The sequence below is a fragment of the Patella vulgata genome, chromosome 7, assembly GCF_932274485.2.
Source record: "Patella vulgata chromosome 7, xgPatVulg1.2, whole genome shotgun sequence".
Taxonomy (NCBI): domain Eukaryota; kingdom Metazoa; phylum Mollusca; class Gastropoda; family Patellidae; genus Patella; species Patella vulgata.
Window position 1 is genome coordinate 24003168 of NC_065885.2, and position 16052 is coordinate 24019219.

The 16052-nt window shown below is 32.8% G+C and overlaps 1 protein-coding gene across 1 annotated transcript; it reads left to right on the forward strand.

Annotated features, from left to right (window-relative positions):
* The first annotated feature begins 722 nt into the window (after window positions 1–722).
* On the forward strand, window positions 723–15795 carry LOC126828474 (sugar phosphate exchanger 3). Its single transcript, XM_050558216.2, has 17 exons — window positions 723–899; window positions 1650–1764; window positions 2734–2826; window positions 5279–5310; window positions 5551–5602; window positions 6243–6388; window positions 6817–6913; window positions 8215–8299; window positions 8524–8634; window positions 9038–9138; window positions 9709–9850; window positions 10458–10483; window positions 10856–10931; window positions 11179–11283; window positions 11724–11818; window positions 12139–12204; window positions 13693–15795. The coding sequence occupies exons 1-17, from the start codon at window positions 844–846 to the stop codon at window positions 13858–13860; spliced, it is 1566 nt and encodes a 521-aa protein (XP_050414173.1). The 5' UTR covers window positions 723–843; the 3' UTR covers window positions 13861–15795.
* Window positions 15796–16052: the final 257 nt, after the last annotated feature.

A 16052-nucleotide genomic window follows, 5' to 3' on the forward strand; every position in this document is an offset into this window, starting at 1 on the left:
ATTTTCATTTTAACATTTCAAGGAAGAAGAGGGGAAAACTAGATTGCCAAATCCAAAATAAATTTATCAGAAAGAGATAGCTAGGTCTATTTAAGAATAAAATTAAAAATAGCCAAACATAAATGATTTATTAGCCTTGATTTTTTAAAAAAAAATCGAAATAAATGATTAAAAAAACTTTCCAATATAAAAACACTCGATTTGTAGTTTTTTTTCAAAAACATTCACTTGAACACTAGATTTGGACAACAACACTAGATCTAGGCCTAGTGTTAAAGGCCCAATACCACTCTTAATTGTTGTAACTGAATAATATGTCCCAATCTTTATTCTGGTCAACATATTGTACTATATTACAATATTCCAATTAATTGATGATACAAATTTCATCTTAACACACCTAATTTAAAAAATTGGAAAAATTCAACTAAATGATTTGAAAAGCCTAACGTAAAGCTTTTCAAATGTGACTTGGATTTAAAAACATTTTCGAACCCTCTGGACAAGTAAAATAGGATTTAATGGATAATTTACACAACAGGTAGGATACTTAAACATCTAATACTTAGAATAAGGCTATTATTTATTTTCTGGAGCTGTCAAGCCAGCAAGAGTGTTATTGTCCCTTTAAAACACTAGCGCCGGCCACACTGTCGACCACCCTTATAGTATATTTATCCAATCAAAAGCCCCATAATATTTTGCTCGCCTCTGTACCACTAAACCGGAAACAATAGATACTTATGTTTATTTTTATATTTCGTCTGCTGTCATACTGTATTAATTTCTTCCAATTAAATACTTTTATGTCTGTGTATTTTGTTTATTTATGTTGATGACGCCATGCGTCGTAAAGTAACTTTTTATCACCTCTTCGTATTTATCTTAACCTTTCTAAGGTAAGTGTAATAGTTAAAGTAGCTAAGTCTCTAACTCAGTATCATCCATGGCATGATCCAAAAGAAAATCTTCGACATTGAAAACATGAATTATTTGTCAATTTAAATCAACATTGATGTTGTGGTCTTACCGGGAAAAGATGGGCTTCTGATATCCAATATTTAAGACAAAATAAACATTTTACCATTGGTACACGAATTGTGTACCGTACCATAATGCGTTTCAGGCCAATCTAAAATAAGGGACTCGAAGAATGAGGCTAGACATTCAACAAGTCATATCAAACGGTGACGACATATTCATATCGGGAGAGTATGCGCAATAAATACTATCTAGACTAGAATAACCAGACGCTAGAGATTTTCAAACGATTGAGACTTCTGACATATATTTCGCCGAACGTAAAAGATTTGAAATTAGAGTAAAAATGGAAACGATTGAATGTAAATCAGTTTATTATATATATTCCAATTACATTATTATATGCTTACGACCCATTTGTGTCAATTTCTAGGTTCAAAATATTAGCGATTTAGCTCCTTTAGGCTTTAAGTAGAGGACAGGTGGACCGCACTACACACAAATTTTCAACACAGGACGAGGACAGGACACAGACACAGTTACCACAGTAAAAATGCACATATCAAAACAAATCAATGGATCTGGGGTCAAGCCTTCAGTATTTATGTTTTATCACCCAGAAGGCGATTTCTCATATATAAGACATATTTTTTTTGTTATAATTTCAGCTATTCATTCTTCCATGCTGCAAGGAAAACTTTTAGCAATGTCAAGTCCACTATCTCTGAGGAATGGACACCAACTTTTAATAATGAAACAGTTAATACAACCAAACCATATGCTGTAAGATTTTTTTTTAGTATCATTGAAATATGAAATGATTTGTTCAGCTGTGATTTATAGTTAATTGGAATTAAGTGCCGTCATTATTATCTGTGTATTATCATGATATTTTAGATCAGTACATATTGACATTTTTGTTAGTATGATAATAAGATTTTCATATTTTCTCTGCAAAAGATTATCTAATAAAAGCTACTTGACTTATTTAAGTTATACTGAATCACAAATCTACTATATAAGCTTATACAGCAATTACAAATAAAGAAGGATTTATGTTAAAACATATTATTGATTAATTACATTATTTATAACAATATTACCTATTTTTCAAGATACAATGTAGCTCAAGGCCAATAAAAAATGATCTTTAGATAATCATTTAGATGATTAAACAAAACTGTAGAATACATTGTCTTGAAATAAAATTAATGAAATGAAATGAAATGGGGTTAAACGTCCTACTGTTCTGCTCTGACAGGGCTAATGAAGACGGACATATGCCATATAGTATGCTATGAGGGAGGAAATTTTGCCCGGACAGCAACGCTAAGGTCTACTCTGATATCGAATTCCAACTGCTAGGGGATCTTTTACGGGCATGCCAATGTGTACATGGGACCTCTGTACGACAAAATGGCTCTCCTTGTCAGGGCCTCCATCCTGCACCACTGACAAGGGGAAACCACATCAGAAAATCCTGATGAACTTTCTTGGCAAACACCAGGAGCGAACCTGTGACCTCCAGGCTAGTGAACCAGCGTTTTACCCACTTAGCCTAGCCACCACGGCTCACAAAATAAAATCAGCAGAAGGTAATGATTAATGTAACACTTAGATTGCCATAGCTTATGGTTGGTAAGATTGATCAATTGGACCTGTATGCTTTTTGATAAGACTACATTTATTGTCTATATTTGCCATTTTTTCTAGTGTCCTTTAATCTGATAATGTGTATATATTTAATTATAGCTATGGAATAAAAGACATCTGTTTGAAAATGATAAAGATGCCGAAATATTTCTGGGTGTTTTAGATGCTACTTTCCTTATATCATATGCAGTGGTACGATTATTATATTAAATACTGAAATAACTGGTTTGAAATAAATCAGTTTGTACCGTAGTTTTCTAGTTTTACAAATAAAGCTAGAATTGTTTTTTTATTTTGGGTTCTGACCAGTTGATTTATTTATCTGTAAAACTTATGTCACTAAATGTACCTACGAAAATGCAACATTTTGTATCATTTGTTTCAATAAATGTTGATCATCAATATTTGAAATTGGAAAAAAGCAAAAATTGATGGAGAACTTTTGCCATGGCATAATTATATTCAGAATATTTTAGTACTGAATAATGTTTGATGGTTTTCATCATGTAGTAACATATTATTTACTACCCTTGAGTTAACATGATGCAGTAGTATTTTGAGGTAGGTCTACTCCATAGATCTGTTTTTTCATGTAAAAAAATATATACTATTCAAAAAAAGTAGGGGATATTTGATTTTTAAGTGTTATTAAAGTCACCTAATGAAACTGACGAAGAAACAAATGACAAAATGAAATGAAGTTCACATTCATCGATTTATTCCAAATGATCGTTAGACTAAGTAAGGCACAGACTGACCATTATAAGGGTAAAATGATACCCGGGGTCAAACAGCAAAGTTACCACAGCATCACAACCAAGTCAGTAACGGGGAAATACTCCTCTGTTTGCCAAACAAGCATTGATCCGACGTGGCATACTCCTAATGAGACGTCTAAGGTCATTTTGGTCCAGATTGTCCCATTCCTGTTGCAACGCAGCAGCAAGTTCTTGGACATTGGCAGGACGTTGTTGACGTTGACGTAAACTCTGTCCAAGCATGTCCCAGACATGCTCGATGGGGGAGAGGTCGGGACTCAGTGCTGGCCAAGGTAATGTGGTGATGTTCTGTTGTTGGAGGTAACCTGTAACGATCCTGGCCCTGTGACATCTTGCGTTGTCATCCTGGAAGATGAAACGGCGGCCATGACGTCGTGCGAACGGCACAACATGGACTGCCAAGATGTTGTCCCGGTAGTACTGGCCTGTAACACGCCCTGCAACAACATGTAAAGCCGTTCTTCCAGCAACAGTGATGCCTTCCCACACCATAACAGAACCACCCCCAAATCGATCATGTCTGATGACGTTAACGTCTTGGAAGCGCTCGTTTCGACGACGCCACACCCTCCTACGTCTGTCCAAAAAATCAACAGTGAACCTTGACTCATCTGAAAACATCACATTGCTCCAGCGTCGATTATCCCAGTGTTGACGATCCCTACACCAACGACGTCTTGCCTGAATGTGATGATCTCTCAAACAAGGGATCACGCGAGGACGTCGGGCGCGAAGGTGACCCCTATGCAGTCGATTCCGAATCGTCTGGCCACTCACTCTCACACCAGTGTCTGTTTGAAGACGAGCGCTGATCTGATTTGCTGTGATGACACGATTTCTCAAGGCCAAGGTACGGATAAATCGATCCTGGGCTTGAGTTGTCGCCCTTGGTCGACCTGAGCGTGGTCTGTCCTGTACAGATTGTGTATCACGGTATCTGGACCACAGCCTGCTTATGACAGACTGAGAAACATTCATCGTCCGCACCACAACCGCCTGTGTTGTGCCGATCTGTAGCATGCCAAGAGCACGTAACCTTTCATTTTGGGTAAGCCGACGCATATCAAAATTTGTTTTCTGGTCACTAAAACAATTAAACTGATGTTTCCACCCTGGAATTCAATGCCACAATGACTGTAACATTCAAAGTCAGAGTCGTGCAAATCTTGGGTTGGACCCCCATGATGATCCCAAGCATCACCTGCATTCCATGCGGTAGCTATTGGTGCGTTTGGGCGTCACATGTAACTGGAAATGTTTCTTCTGTTAGGTTCTATAGTGACTTTTTTCGTAGTCATTTGCATATTTTAGTATTATGCCCCCAAAATCAAATATCCCCTACTTTTTTTGAATAGTATATATGACTTCACGGGGCCATGATCACACTGGCTCGCTAACTTGGAATTCCCAGCCAGGGTTCATTATCGATGTTGGTCAAAAAAGTTCCTCAGGATTTTCCGTCATGGTTTCCCTTTGTCAGTAGTGCAGGGTGGAGGACCTGGCGAGGAAAAACTTATTCAGATTGGACTGAAAACTGAGGTTTTGTGTACATGTTGACTTGCACGGAAAAGTGCTCTTAACAGTTGGAATTCACAATAAAAGTAGATTGCAGTGCTGCTCATTCCCATTTCCCAACATCAGAGACACATTACCTGCAAAAGCCAGCTGCCATTTAATTTTCGTACGTTAGTTACGTACGCAGTGCTGCTGTATAGCAAAATCTCCCTCATAGGACATTGCATGGTGCTTGCCTCAAATTCAGAAAAATATAACGCTAGCTAGGTTAAACCTCATTTTATTTTATTGTATATAGTACATAGTGTAATATATGACTGTATTATTGTCTTGTATTGTTTGTATTTTAGGGGTTGTATATCAGTGGAATGGTGGGAGACAGGTAAATCACTTTTATGTGGACAAAATAAATGAAAAAGACAGCAAACATTTTAAAACCACACAAAGAAAATGTCTTAATGATTGGATTTTAATAACAAGTAACTGGTTACATTGAGTGGCAACAAGCGTCATGAGTTAGTACATGTTAAATCCCCTCTCTCGCCATCCACCCTTTATATTTTTTTTTAAATTGAACTATCAGCTTAAATATGATAAACTGATTTCTTATTTATTTTTCTAGGTTGGACATGAGGAAAGTTTTAGCATTTGGAATGTGCTCATCTGCTTTATCGGTAAGTAATTTTCCATTACTTACTGATAATGGAATGGAAACTCTTACCTATAAGTACTTGTCCTACCCGTCTACTGTTAGCTACGCTTGCTAATAGCAAGACTATTTTATCATATTGGAGATGCGGCCAAATTCGACATTTGATTGGCTTCAGACTGGAAGTAGGATATTATAGGCTATAGGAGTTAGCTATTAAACTGTGGTAATGGTCATATGGTGCTAAGTCTCGATTATACAGTGATATTATATACCCTGACTATTACTAAGCGTAGTTAATTTCAGTGGACCAAGGGAAGGCCTGTCTAGACCTAGATGAATATATCCTAGCAGACCTTACTTCTCGGCCGTTTAGCTGTTTCTTGTCGAGCTGGCATAGAAAACATTTTGCCAAATTGTTAACTGTATTTTACTTGAATTGCAATTCAATTTAGTTATTTCTTTACTGTTAAAAACAACCTATAACAGTTATAAATAGATGAAAGAAATAGTCATATGTCTAGATTTTCAAGTGGAAAAATTTAGTTCATATAATATATGAAAAAGCATATTATGTCTTATACTGTACCAAAGTTAGGTTTTTAAATCATATTCAGGCTGAATTTTACTCCAGTTAATATAACTTGATGACTTGTATATTACAGATATTTATATTTGGTTGCGTTTTAGAATGGGTTCATTTTTATAATAAATATGTCTATGTTACTGTCTGGGTGTGCAATGGGTTATTACAATCTACTGGCTGGCCAACTGTGGTAGCTGTTATGGGCAATTGGTTTGGACATACAAGGTAATTGTCAACATTATTCTTTTACATAACAAATGGATTAAGGCTTCAGAACAAAATATTGGAAGGGTGGTCCATCCTCTCAAATGGATTGAAACAGCTTTTTATTTTATCGAAAGTACAAGATTTACACAATTTCAAACATTTTCCAATTTCTCCCCTAATTCCACCAAATTTACTAGGTATGTTTCTCTGACAAATCTTATTTGGATCTGTTAAAATTACATGTACGTTCATTGACTCAATAGGGACTGAGCGAAATAACCTTAAACACTTTCTTATTATCACATTTTATTGGAATGCTGGCTTACGCAGATAATGTTTAAAATAAAGTTATTCTGCCACATAAAAGGGCATATATAGTCATAGAGATAGTTAACATGGACGATTTTTTTTTATTATAAAAATGTAATTTTTAATCTTCTCAAAAGCCGAGGTCTTGTACTAGGATTGTGGAGTGCCTGTGCATCTGTTGGTAATATAATGGGAGCTTTCATGGTATCTTCAGTTTTAGATTATGGTTATGATGTAAGTTTTAAAGATTATCTTTATGTTAAAAAATGTTTTAATTATAAACCCAGAAGGTTTGTTGGCGTACCCTGCCTTCATTAGCCCAGTTGGAGCAGAACAGTAGGACATTGAACCCAATTTCATTTGTTGGCGTACATATTTTCATGTACCTGTCTTTATTGGTTCATTCCATTACTTGTGCATGTTCTGAGAAGTGCTCTCGGATAATTGAGTTTAGTGCTGGCACAATATATCGTTGAAACCATGTATCGCGATTCACCTTCTCACGAGTTGCGCATTGAATTGCAACAATTTGATTAAAATACAGATCTGTATTTCGTTTCTTTTTTTTTTTATACTTTTGATGGCCTACACTGCATGAAGATCTGACCAGTTGTAATGGAATGGCATGTCAGGGGTCGTACGAGCGGCTTTTGACCCTATGACGTCAGACATTCATTAATCAATCAGCGTTGACGTTTCTAGTGGTTAAACCACAGTTCTGTGCACCGCACGCCAAGGACTCGGCATAACAGACCGTTTCAGTGGCTAATCCCTCACTTCAACTAGAATGACGCTGATATAATAACTCTTCCAGATCCTAGTATAGTAAAGAGAAGTAAAACAAAATTTTGAACTATAAAAAACGAAACGTAATAGGATCTATTTTTTAATGAGATTGGAATTGCAAGATGCTGATTCAATGTATCGTGATTCTTTTTTAGTTTTTTTATTGCTTCAGTAAGTAACCTGTCACTCTTAATTATTCACATCACACATTATCCATAATATGTACACAAAAACTCTTAAATTGTTTTGGTCCATATTTTGATCCACATCAATATCGTAATATAAAACAGTTTTATTTCTTAGACATTGGCAGGACTAAATATATCAATTATTCATTTATCCTGTTATTTTCTTGACCTAGTTATGAATCGTGATACAAATCGTATTATAGCACCTGAATTGCAATACAAATATCGTAACTGCAGTGGCGATAATACCCAGCACTAATTGAGATAGATCTTGCTGTCAATCTCAGCACAGCCATTTCAACCAATATCCCCTATAAATGATTGCATAGTTATTGCCCCTTATTACAAAACCCGATTTTGATGATATTAAACAGCTTTAGGTATATATGTTTCTATTAAAGATAGACCTAGAACTATTCCATCAAAATTTCCTGCTAATCAAAAAGAGAGCAGTTTAAAATAAAAGTCTAAATATACAACATTTCTTGTTGACTAGATGTTTGAAACAATGCAGTATATTTTGAATGATATTTCTGAAAATATACTATTATTTTATTTTAGTATGCATTTCTGTTTACATCAAGTATATTATTTGGAGGTGGTTTTATAATATTATTTGGTTTAGTTAGTACACCAACAGAAGTAGGTAAGTTTATTCAATATTTGTAATGTTTTTGTAATCTGGTGTGTCAAGAAGAACTTTAATGTATTTTAAATGTTAAATATTCATGAGTGCTGGAATGATTTAAGGATGCTTTGTGTTTGTTAGAGGTCCCATGTAGACAATTATTATATTAGTAATTATTTACAACGTAGAAAGCTGTTATTATCTCACCCATGTCTCTTATCTTGTCCGGTAATTTATTTCAGGTTTAAAAGAAAACAGTAATGGGGAATTTATAAAAAGCTATAATATTGATACAAGCAGAACTACTTTTATACAAGATGATGCTGATGTTGATTTAACAGATCAAGCTGATGGTAAAGCTCCTCAAACTACAGATTATTAGTATTGGTATTAAGATACCATATATGAGATATAAACACCATGCCCAAATTTTTGTAATAGACAGGCATTATTCTATGAAAATAAAAACAGCCAACTATATTTCATTTGTGCTTTTACCTTGTACCTATTAATACTATTTTAGTATTTAAGTTACATGAGGTCGTACATAATTGGGTTTATCACATTTTGGATGAGAGTTCTTTATGTGATCTTACTGTGAACAGATTATAGGACCCTTGAGGAGATAAATCATATAATATTTTCTTAGTTTCAATCTGTTTTGTCAATACCAATCTTTACAAATTTAGGGTATCCTATGTTGTTGCTGAGCTTGCCCTCTTTATGATGGATTAACATTTATATGATATATTTCAGCACCATTAATAGAAGATAGTGATATAGATATTAGCGAAGTAAAAGTAGAAATTAAAGCCATTAGTTTTTGTCAAGCTTTGTTATTACCAGGAGTTATACTGGTTCGTATTTTATGTGAACGCCTTAATATCCTGTAAAGTAGCTAGAATATTGTATTAATGGTGTGTGTATGAGTTGGTGGACGAAGGAGTGAATTTAGCGATTGAGCACAATATGTGTACAAACTGTTTTCCATATAATTTGTGTTTTTGGGCCAGGAGCTCATCTTGTTCTTCTTCTTGGGGTGACGCTCTTTGAAAAATTTTAAGGCTACATCAGTTTAAGTTCTATCGAAATGAACATTGGCATACTTGTTCTTTGAAAAATTCTGCATTGATTTGGTGAAGTCAATTTTTGAATTTCATCCAACAACATGGTCAGTTCCTGGTCCATAGTATGATCGTACTTGTTTTAAGATGTGTAGATTTGAGCAAAATGTATATCAATTGCCCTTTTTACATGCCTAACTATTGTGGGTTATCTCGAGGTTTCTTCCTACAAGCAACTTATTGAGATGAAAATATGTCATGTTGGTTCTATTTTTGCAGGAATTAGTTTAATTATTTGTTAAATCTAGTCCAATTAATTAAACACTGTATTTTATTAACAGCCAAAATTTAATATATTTTCAGTACTCACTATCCTATGCTTTCCTGAAACTTGTCAATTACTCATTTTTCTTCTGGCTACCATTTTACCTTGTTGCATCATTTAATTGGAAGGCAACCCTAGCGGATCAGATATCAATATGGTACGATGTAGGTGGTATAATTGGTAAGACTTATACTTTGATTCATATTGAGACATTGTTTATGACATTATTAAACCTTATAAATGTTATTTCCTGTATGTAACCAGAACGACCCTTGCTTTACTTACTGAACTTGAAACAATTTATTTATTTGCCTATTAAAGCGATTTTTGTGCATTGACACCAGCATCTACTCACAAATCTAAGTCTCTGAAATATATTGGCTGTTTTAGAGATTATTTTTTATAATTAAAGATTATATTAATCTTTCTGTGAATCTACACCTACATCGGGAGTTGCAGTGGCTGAATGAATAAGACGTTGGCTCGTTAAGCTAGAAAGTCTCGGGTTCACCCGATGTTGGCCTAGAAAGTTCCTCAAGATTTTTCGGCATGATTTCCCCTTGTAAGTGGTGCAGGACGGAGGGCCTGACATGGACAGCTGCATAGTCAAGGGACAATGTATAGTCGTTTGGATGGGATGAAAAAGCAAGATCCTGTGTACACATAAATTGTAAAAGAACCCTTGACAGTTGGAATTCATTAAACATTTATTCCTATACAGATGGTATTTTTAGTTTGATTTGAGTAGCATCCAAAAATATAAATTATTTTGATTTTTGATTTACAGGTGGAACAATAGCTGGAGTAGTATCAGTAAGTATACATTTTCTATATATATATTTACAAATTAATATAATATTTAACTCATACTTTGAGTTATTTGAAGCAGAGATTATCTTTTATAATTGAATAACAAGACTGAAGCATTTTTATTAATAGTCTACAGTTTTCATTAGCCCAGTTGATGAAGAAGAGTAGGCCATTTCATTTCATACTCTATAAAGCAATTTCTTTGATTTCCTGGGTGTTTTCAAAGAAGCATTTAGAACTGACATGATAACCATTTTGGAAATATTTGTTGAGAAAGTAAAAAAAATAATCTCACATAAGATTATATGTATGTCAAAGCCGTTGGTGTGATTATTAATAATTAGCTTCATACATACATGTACATATATATTTCAGGATTTATGTAAACATAGGGCTGTAGTTGTAGTACCAATGTTAATACTTTCTATACCAGCTTTATTTGTTTATGGCAGTAAGTTCTTTCTTATTCTTTTCTTTAACTAGATTAAGCAATTTTTGGTCTCTCGTGACAGTTTTCTATCTGTGTAAAAAAATCACTGTATGCTGTCAATATTTTATAATTAAAGCCCATTTCAATTCCTAGTATTAAAGAGTAAATGAAACAGGTTAAATAGATATTATTATACTCAATATTGTTGACATGTATAATCACTATGTAAAACATTGTATCTATAAATCAATGATTGTTATTTTTCTAGATTCGTCAGGTGTTTATAGTATGAATGCATTTTTAATGGGTGTAACAGGGTTTTTTATAGGGGGTGTTGCCAACTTAATCAGTGCAGCTATATCAGCCGATTTAGGTGGGTCATCATTGTTTATTTTTTGATAATGCCTACTTTTTATATGCCTGTGTGCTGTCCTTCCATCATCCAATAGACAATAAAGTTATTATTTGATTGACTTGAAATTTATACACAGTGGTTATGTGCATGAGATAAATAATTATTGTTGTTGGAGTTATCGGCCTTGATAAATTGATCATCAGATTGAAGAGAAATTGAAACACAGTGTTTTTATTCATAAAACGACGAGCATTAGGAAGAATAAATATGTCACTACCTTTGTCGAGTGAAATATCCTTCTCTTTTTGGATAGATAAGACATACATTATATAAACCATTTATTAATGGCTATGCACTTAGCCACTTCACATTTGCAGTATCAGAAAAAGAATATTTATAATATAAATTCTCAAACTGAGCTCACTCAAAAATACTTAATATTTCATATATTACATTAGGTCAACAAGGTCCTATAAAAGGTAATAATAAAGCTTTAGCTACAGTAACTGGTATAGTGGATGGTACAGGTAGTGTTGGTGCTGCTATAGGACAGGTCGGTTATTTTATCATTAATATACCAGTAAACATTTAAATATATATGTTGTACACTTATTTACAAAGCCACATGTATGATGAGAATCTGTTGCATGAATCTTTTGAATAAAGGTAGTTTGCTATATGATCTGTTATGTCTACATTAAAATACATATACATAAAAAGGAAATTAATATGGATGATCTGCATCATGTTAACATAATCACCTATTACACTGCATGCACAATAAAAAAAACAATTTTCCATTGTTCAGCCATGTGAAAATTTAAAAGTCTACATTTAATAGCAGTTAAACTCATAATATTCAAAAATTTGCAGATATTGGTACCTGTAATTCAAACTAAACTAGGATGGAAATCAGTATTTATTTTCTTTATGATCACAGTAAGTGTGCATTTAATAAAAACCACTAACCATATCAATTATTTGGCATACAATGTTAGTAAGATGTTATCTAGTAATAAGAGCATTGGTTGCAATGATTATTATTAGTGGTATCAAATGTGTTGCTGAATTTTATTATCTCTGTTTTGAGTAAATATCACTGCCAGTATCATTGGTTTTTAAGATAATGATTCTTTGAGGAATGTACCAGATAAGATTTTTTAAAAAGTTCAAGAACAATACTAAAGCAATATCTGTTTTAATATTGGCTGATATATTGGAGAATTTAAAAAAAACTTAAAGATACATTATGGGAGATTTTAATAGAGAGTTGGCCATTCTTGCTATAACAGTTCAAAAGTAGATGATGAAAGAAGAATATATTGAAAATTTCAGTCAAATTACTTTATTTTGAACATAGTTATCATCGTTGTAATATTAGACTAGAAATGGTAGTGAAATGTGCTTTAACCTTGGCTGATTGTTTGATTGACAGGCGTTAACTCCACCTACATATCTCGATTATCATGTAAATTTTTCAATGGCATGCGGAAACGCTCTATAGCGGCCTTGCTACGTACACTCTATCATTTAGCCTCGATCTAACTGACGTATTCTCATCAGGGTGCGCCATATTTGATTTAATCAATAAGTGAAATCCTATTTGAGTCCTAGCTGTAGTCGAGCCATCCATGGGTCTACAGAGTTGATTTTGGGCTTGTTGTTTAAATAAAGATCTAATTTATAATTTCTATAACATCTGAAGCCTAAATTAAGACTTGCAATAATCAGATTTAGCTCTTGCATAATGTATGTTTAATTCAATTTATATGCGTTATACATGAATCAATCTACAGCATTTCTCAGTTGATATGGGTTATACATGTATTAAACTGCCATTGCTCAATTGATATGAGTTATACATGTATTAAACTGCAACATTCCTCAATTGATAATAGTTATACTTGTGTCAAACTACAACATTCCTTAATGCATATTGTCAATGATGTCTTCAATCTGCCTATTGCAGTTCTTTATTTTGGCTTAAAATGTTATATCAACTATTATTAAGACATTTATTCACATGACAAATCCATAATCAACTCTCTAGAACAATAGATAGCAGAGAATTAAACAGAATAAAACGTGATCGCTATTTAAAGATTTAGTTTAGAAATTGAGGCTTAGTATTGAATACAAGAGTACTGTTGCTACGATAATAAACAATCTAGGCCACATTTTGTCAAAACTTTAAACAGTGATAACTTCGATCAGAATAAAGTAATTTTAATGAAATTTTCAATACATGTATATTCATTTTGCATTATTCAGTTTTGAACTATTATAGTTATAGCAAGAACGGTCAGCTCTTTACCTAAATCTTACATAATGCATCTTTAAGTTATCGGTATATGAGTGATTAATATGCAGTCATTTCTTGGTGTCTTTTCTTAGACATTATAATTTTATTTCTTTATTTTTTTACAGATATTTTTAACTACAGTATGTGTATTTCCAATATTTATTCGAGAAATCCGCACAATAAAATCACAATTTACATACAGATGGAATATTGGTTTACAGAGAAAATCTTTATTGGAGGACAATAACATTGAACAAATTTCTGATCAAACAGAATCAGAGGATATACAATGACATACAACAAACTTTTAATGTTCTAATGACTTTATAAACTTCCAAGGCTATGCAATGATTATAAAATGCCATATCAATAGATCTCAAAAGCTAAAATGCTCATACATTATTTTCCTTGATAAATATTTCCTTAAACTATATTTTAAGCTTACCTTATACTGAGGGAGACATTTAATGTGTTTCTAGAAAGGAAAGAAAACACAGATTGAAGGTCAATGATGAAATATATATTTATGAAATATCTATCCTATGCTAATGTCCAAAAGAAAGTATACACTGTGCATTTTGTCCTGCTTCAAACAAAGTCATTTTTCCATTGTATGCGGTATTTGGGTACAATGTCCATTTGTTTTGCCATTTATTTGCTTAGAAATATTGAGTTTAGATGCACGAGTTGTTCAGTGTAGTTTTATCACATTTTGTTGATTTAAACAAAACTTAGTCATATTTTTAGTGTGTATACTTTCTTTTGGACATTAGTATATTTCAATTTTATTAGAACTATAAAAGTTAATAAGTCATATCTATAGATTACGTTAGATTACTTTCCTTGAAATACCAAACATCATTATGTGATGTGAGTGTATCCTTAATTATTCCTATTTAGAGTTTATGTCATGGTCTTCAGAAACATATCATTATTTAGCGATAAACATTTTCTTGAAGTATTTAAAGGTTAACAAAATCACTTAAAAAGTACTGGTGTCCACTCTCATCTTCTATACTTCCATAGAGTCTTTTATATATTTTTTTTTGTTTTTTTTGTTATCTCAAATCTATTTGACTACAAAAGTTGGAATACAATAGTGTCATTTTGAATTTCGGTAGATTATGCTATATTATTAGTTTATTAATCATAAATACATGCTAAAAGCATGATAATCACTGCCTTTCAATACATTCCATATATATATATATATATATATATATATACAGTGGTACCATTTCTAGACCCCATGTTCGGTACATGGCATGGCTGATCCTCTGTCAAACATTTCCATAGGATCTCCCTTTCTTCTGTAATATATGTAAGGGCTGGCCAAGAGAAAAAAATGTGTATTCCTCCACCAATGACACCTAATTTTTTAATTGAAACTGCCTTAGGCATACTAGGCATAAATTAAATTGAAAAACATGTCTCCATGTTTTATTTTTATCGCCCTAGAAACGTTTCTTTGGATTCAATCCTCTGTCATTGTTCGACGAATGATCATCTGAGCATACTCAAAGCAAGAGGCATATATATAGTAGTAGTGGTATTACTGTAAAGCTTAGATCTTGGATATTTTTAATGCTCATGAATGACATTATTTTATAATGCGATTATTATTTTAGTATATATATTTTGATACATATTTTATAAGCTTGTTTTCTTCTTATATATTGTGTATATTTTTCAATGTAGGCCTACATGTAAATAATTATTTTTAAATAACTTTCATTATTATTTTAAACATTTAATTTAACACATGCCAATATTCATGTATCTTAATAAATCTGGTTCTTTCGATAATATTTGATGCTTAAAAATATAGAGGAAAGAAATGGAGTTCAACTTCTGATGACAATAATATTTCTAGCATTTGGAGACTGGCCCCACACATCACTAGATGTTTTCATAAAAAAAATGGGTTTTCTGTTTAAAATGGGAATATATATCTAAAACTGGAGTTTGGCTTATGTACTGTTGCGCAATTCCTCTGAATTTTTTTGGTCATCGTGTGTTTTTTTGTTTTTTAGACCTACTCAGATCTTGGACAAAGGAGATTGATCTATTAACTGCCCAACTATGATACTACAATATTGTTTCTTAAAGTAATATGTTCAAGCATCTCATTTTATTGACTGAATATTACTGTGATATTATTCTGATATTACTTATATAAATGCTACTACAAGAAACCATGGAAACGGAATAAAAATAAGTCAAATGTTTTATTGTTTTGTAATTTTTTATACTTCCACATTGAAAAAGCTCCAGGGGCTAAAGTTATCATCCAATTGACTCAGAATTTATAGATGTTTTGTATGATAAATAGTAGCATCAGCAAGATTTATGATAAATGGTAGCATCTGCAAGAGCTAGAAGCTAATCAAAATTTAATTCTTTCTGATGTTCTGAGTTGTTATACTCTTGGTTAGTCTTCAGTGTCTTGTAAATCCTAAAGATATCCTCAAAAGAATCAATATGC

Bases quoted from the DNA above. Each gene is read 5' to 3' on its own strand.
- LOC126828474 (XM_050558216.2), top strand. From the start codon at position 844: ATGCGTCGTAAAGTAACTTTTTATCACCTCTTCGTATTTATCTTAACC. The intron at 900-1,649 runs GTAAGTGTAATA...TTATAATTTCAG, and splicing joins TTTATCTTAACCTTTCTAAG to CTATTCATTCTTCCATGCTG. The intron at 12,205-13,692 runs GTAAGTGTGCAT...ATTTTTTTACAG, and splicing joins TTATTTTCTTTATGATCACA to ATATTTTTAACTACAGTATG.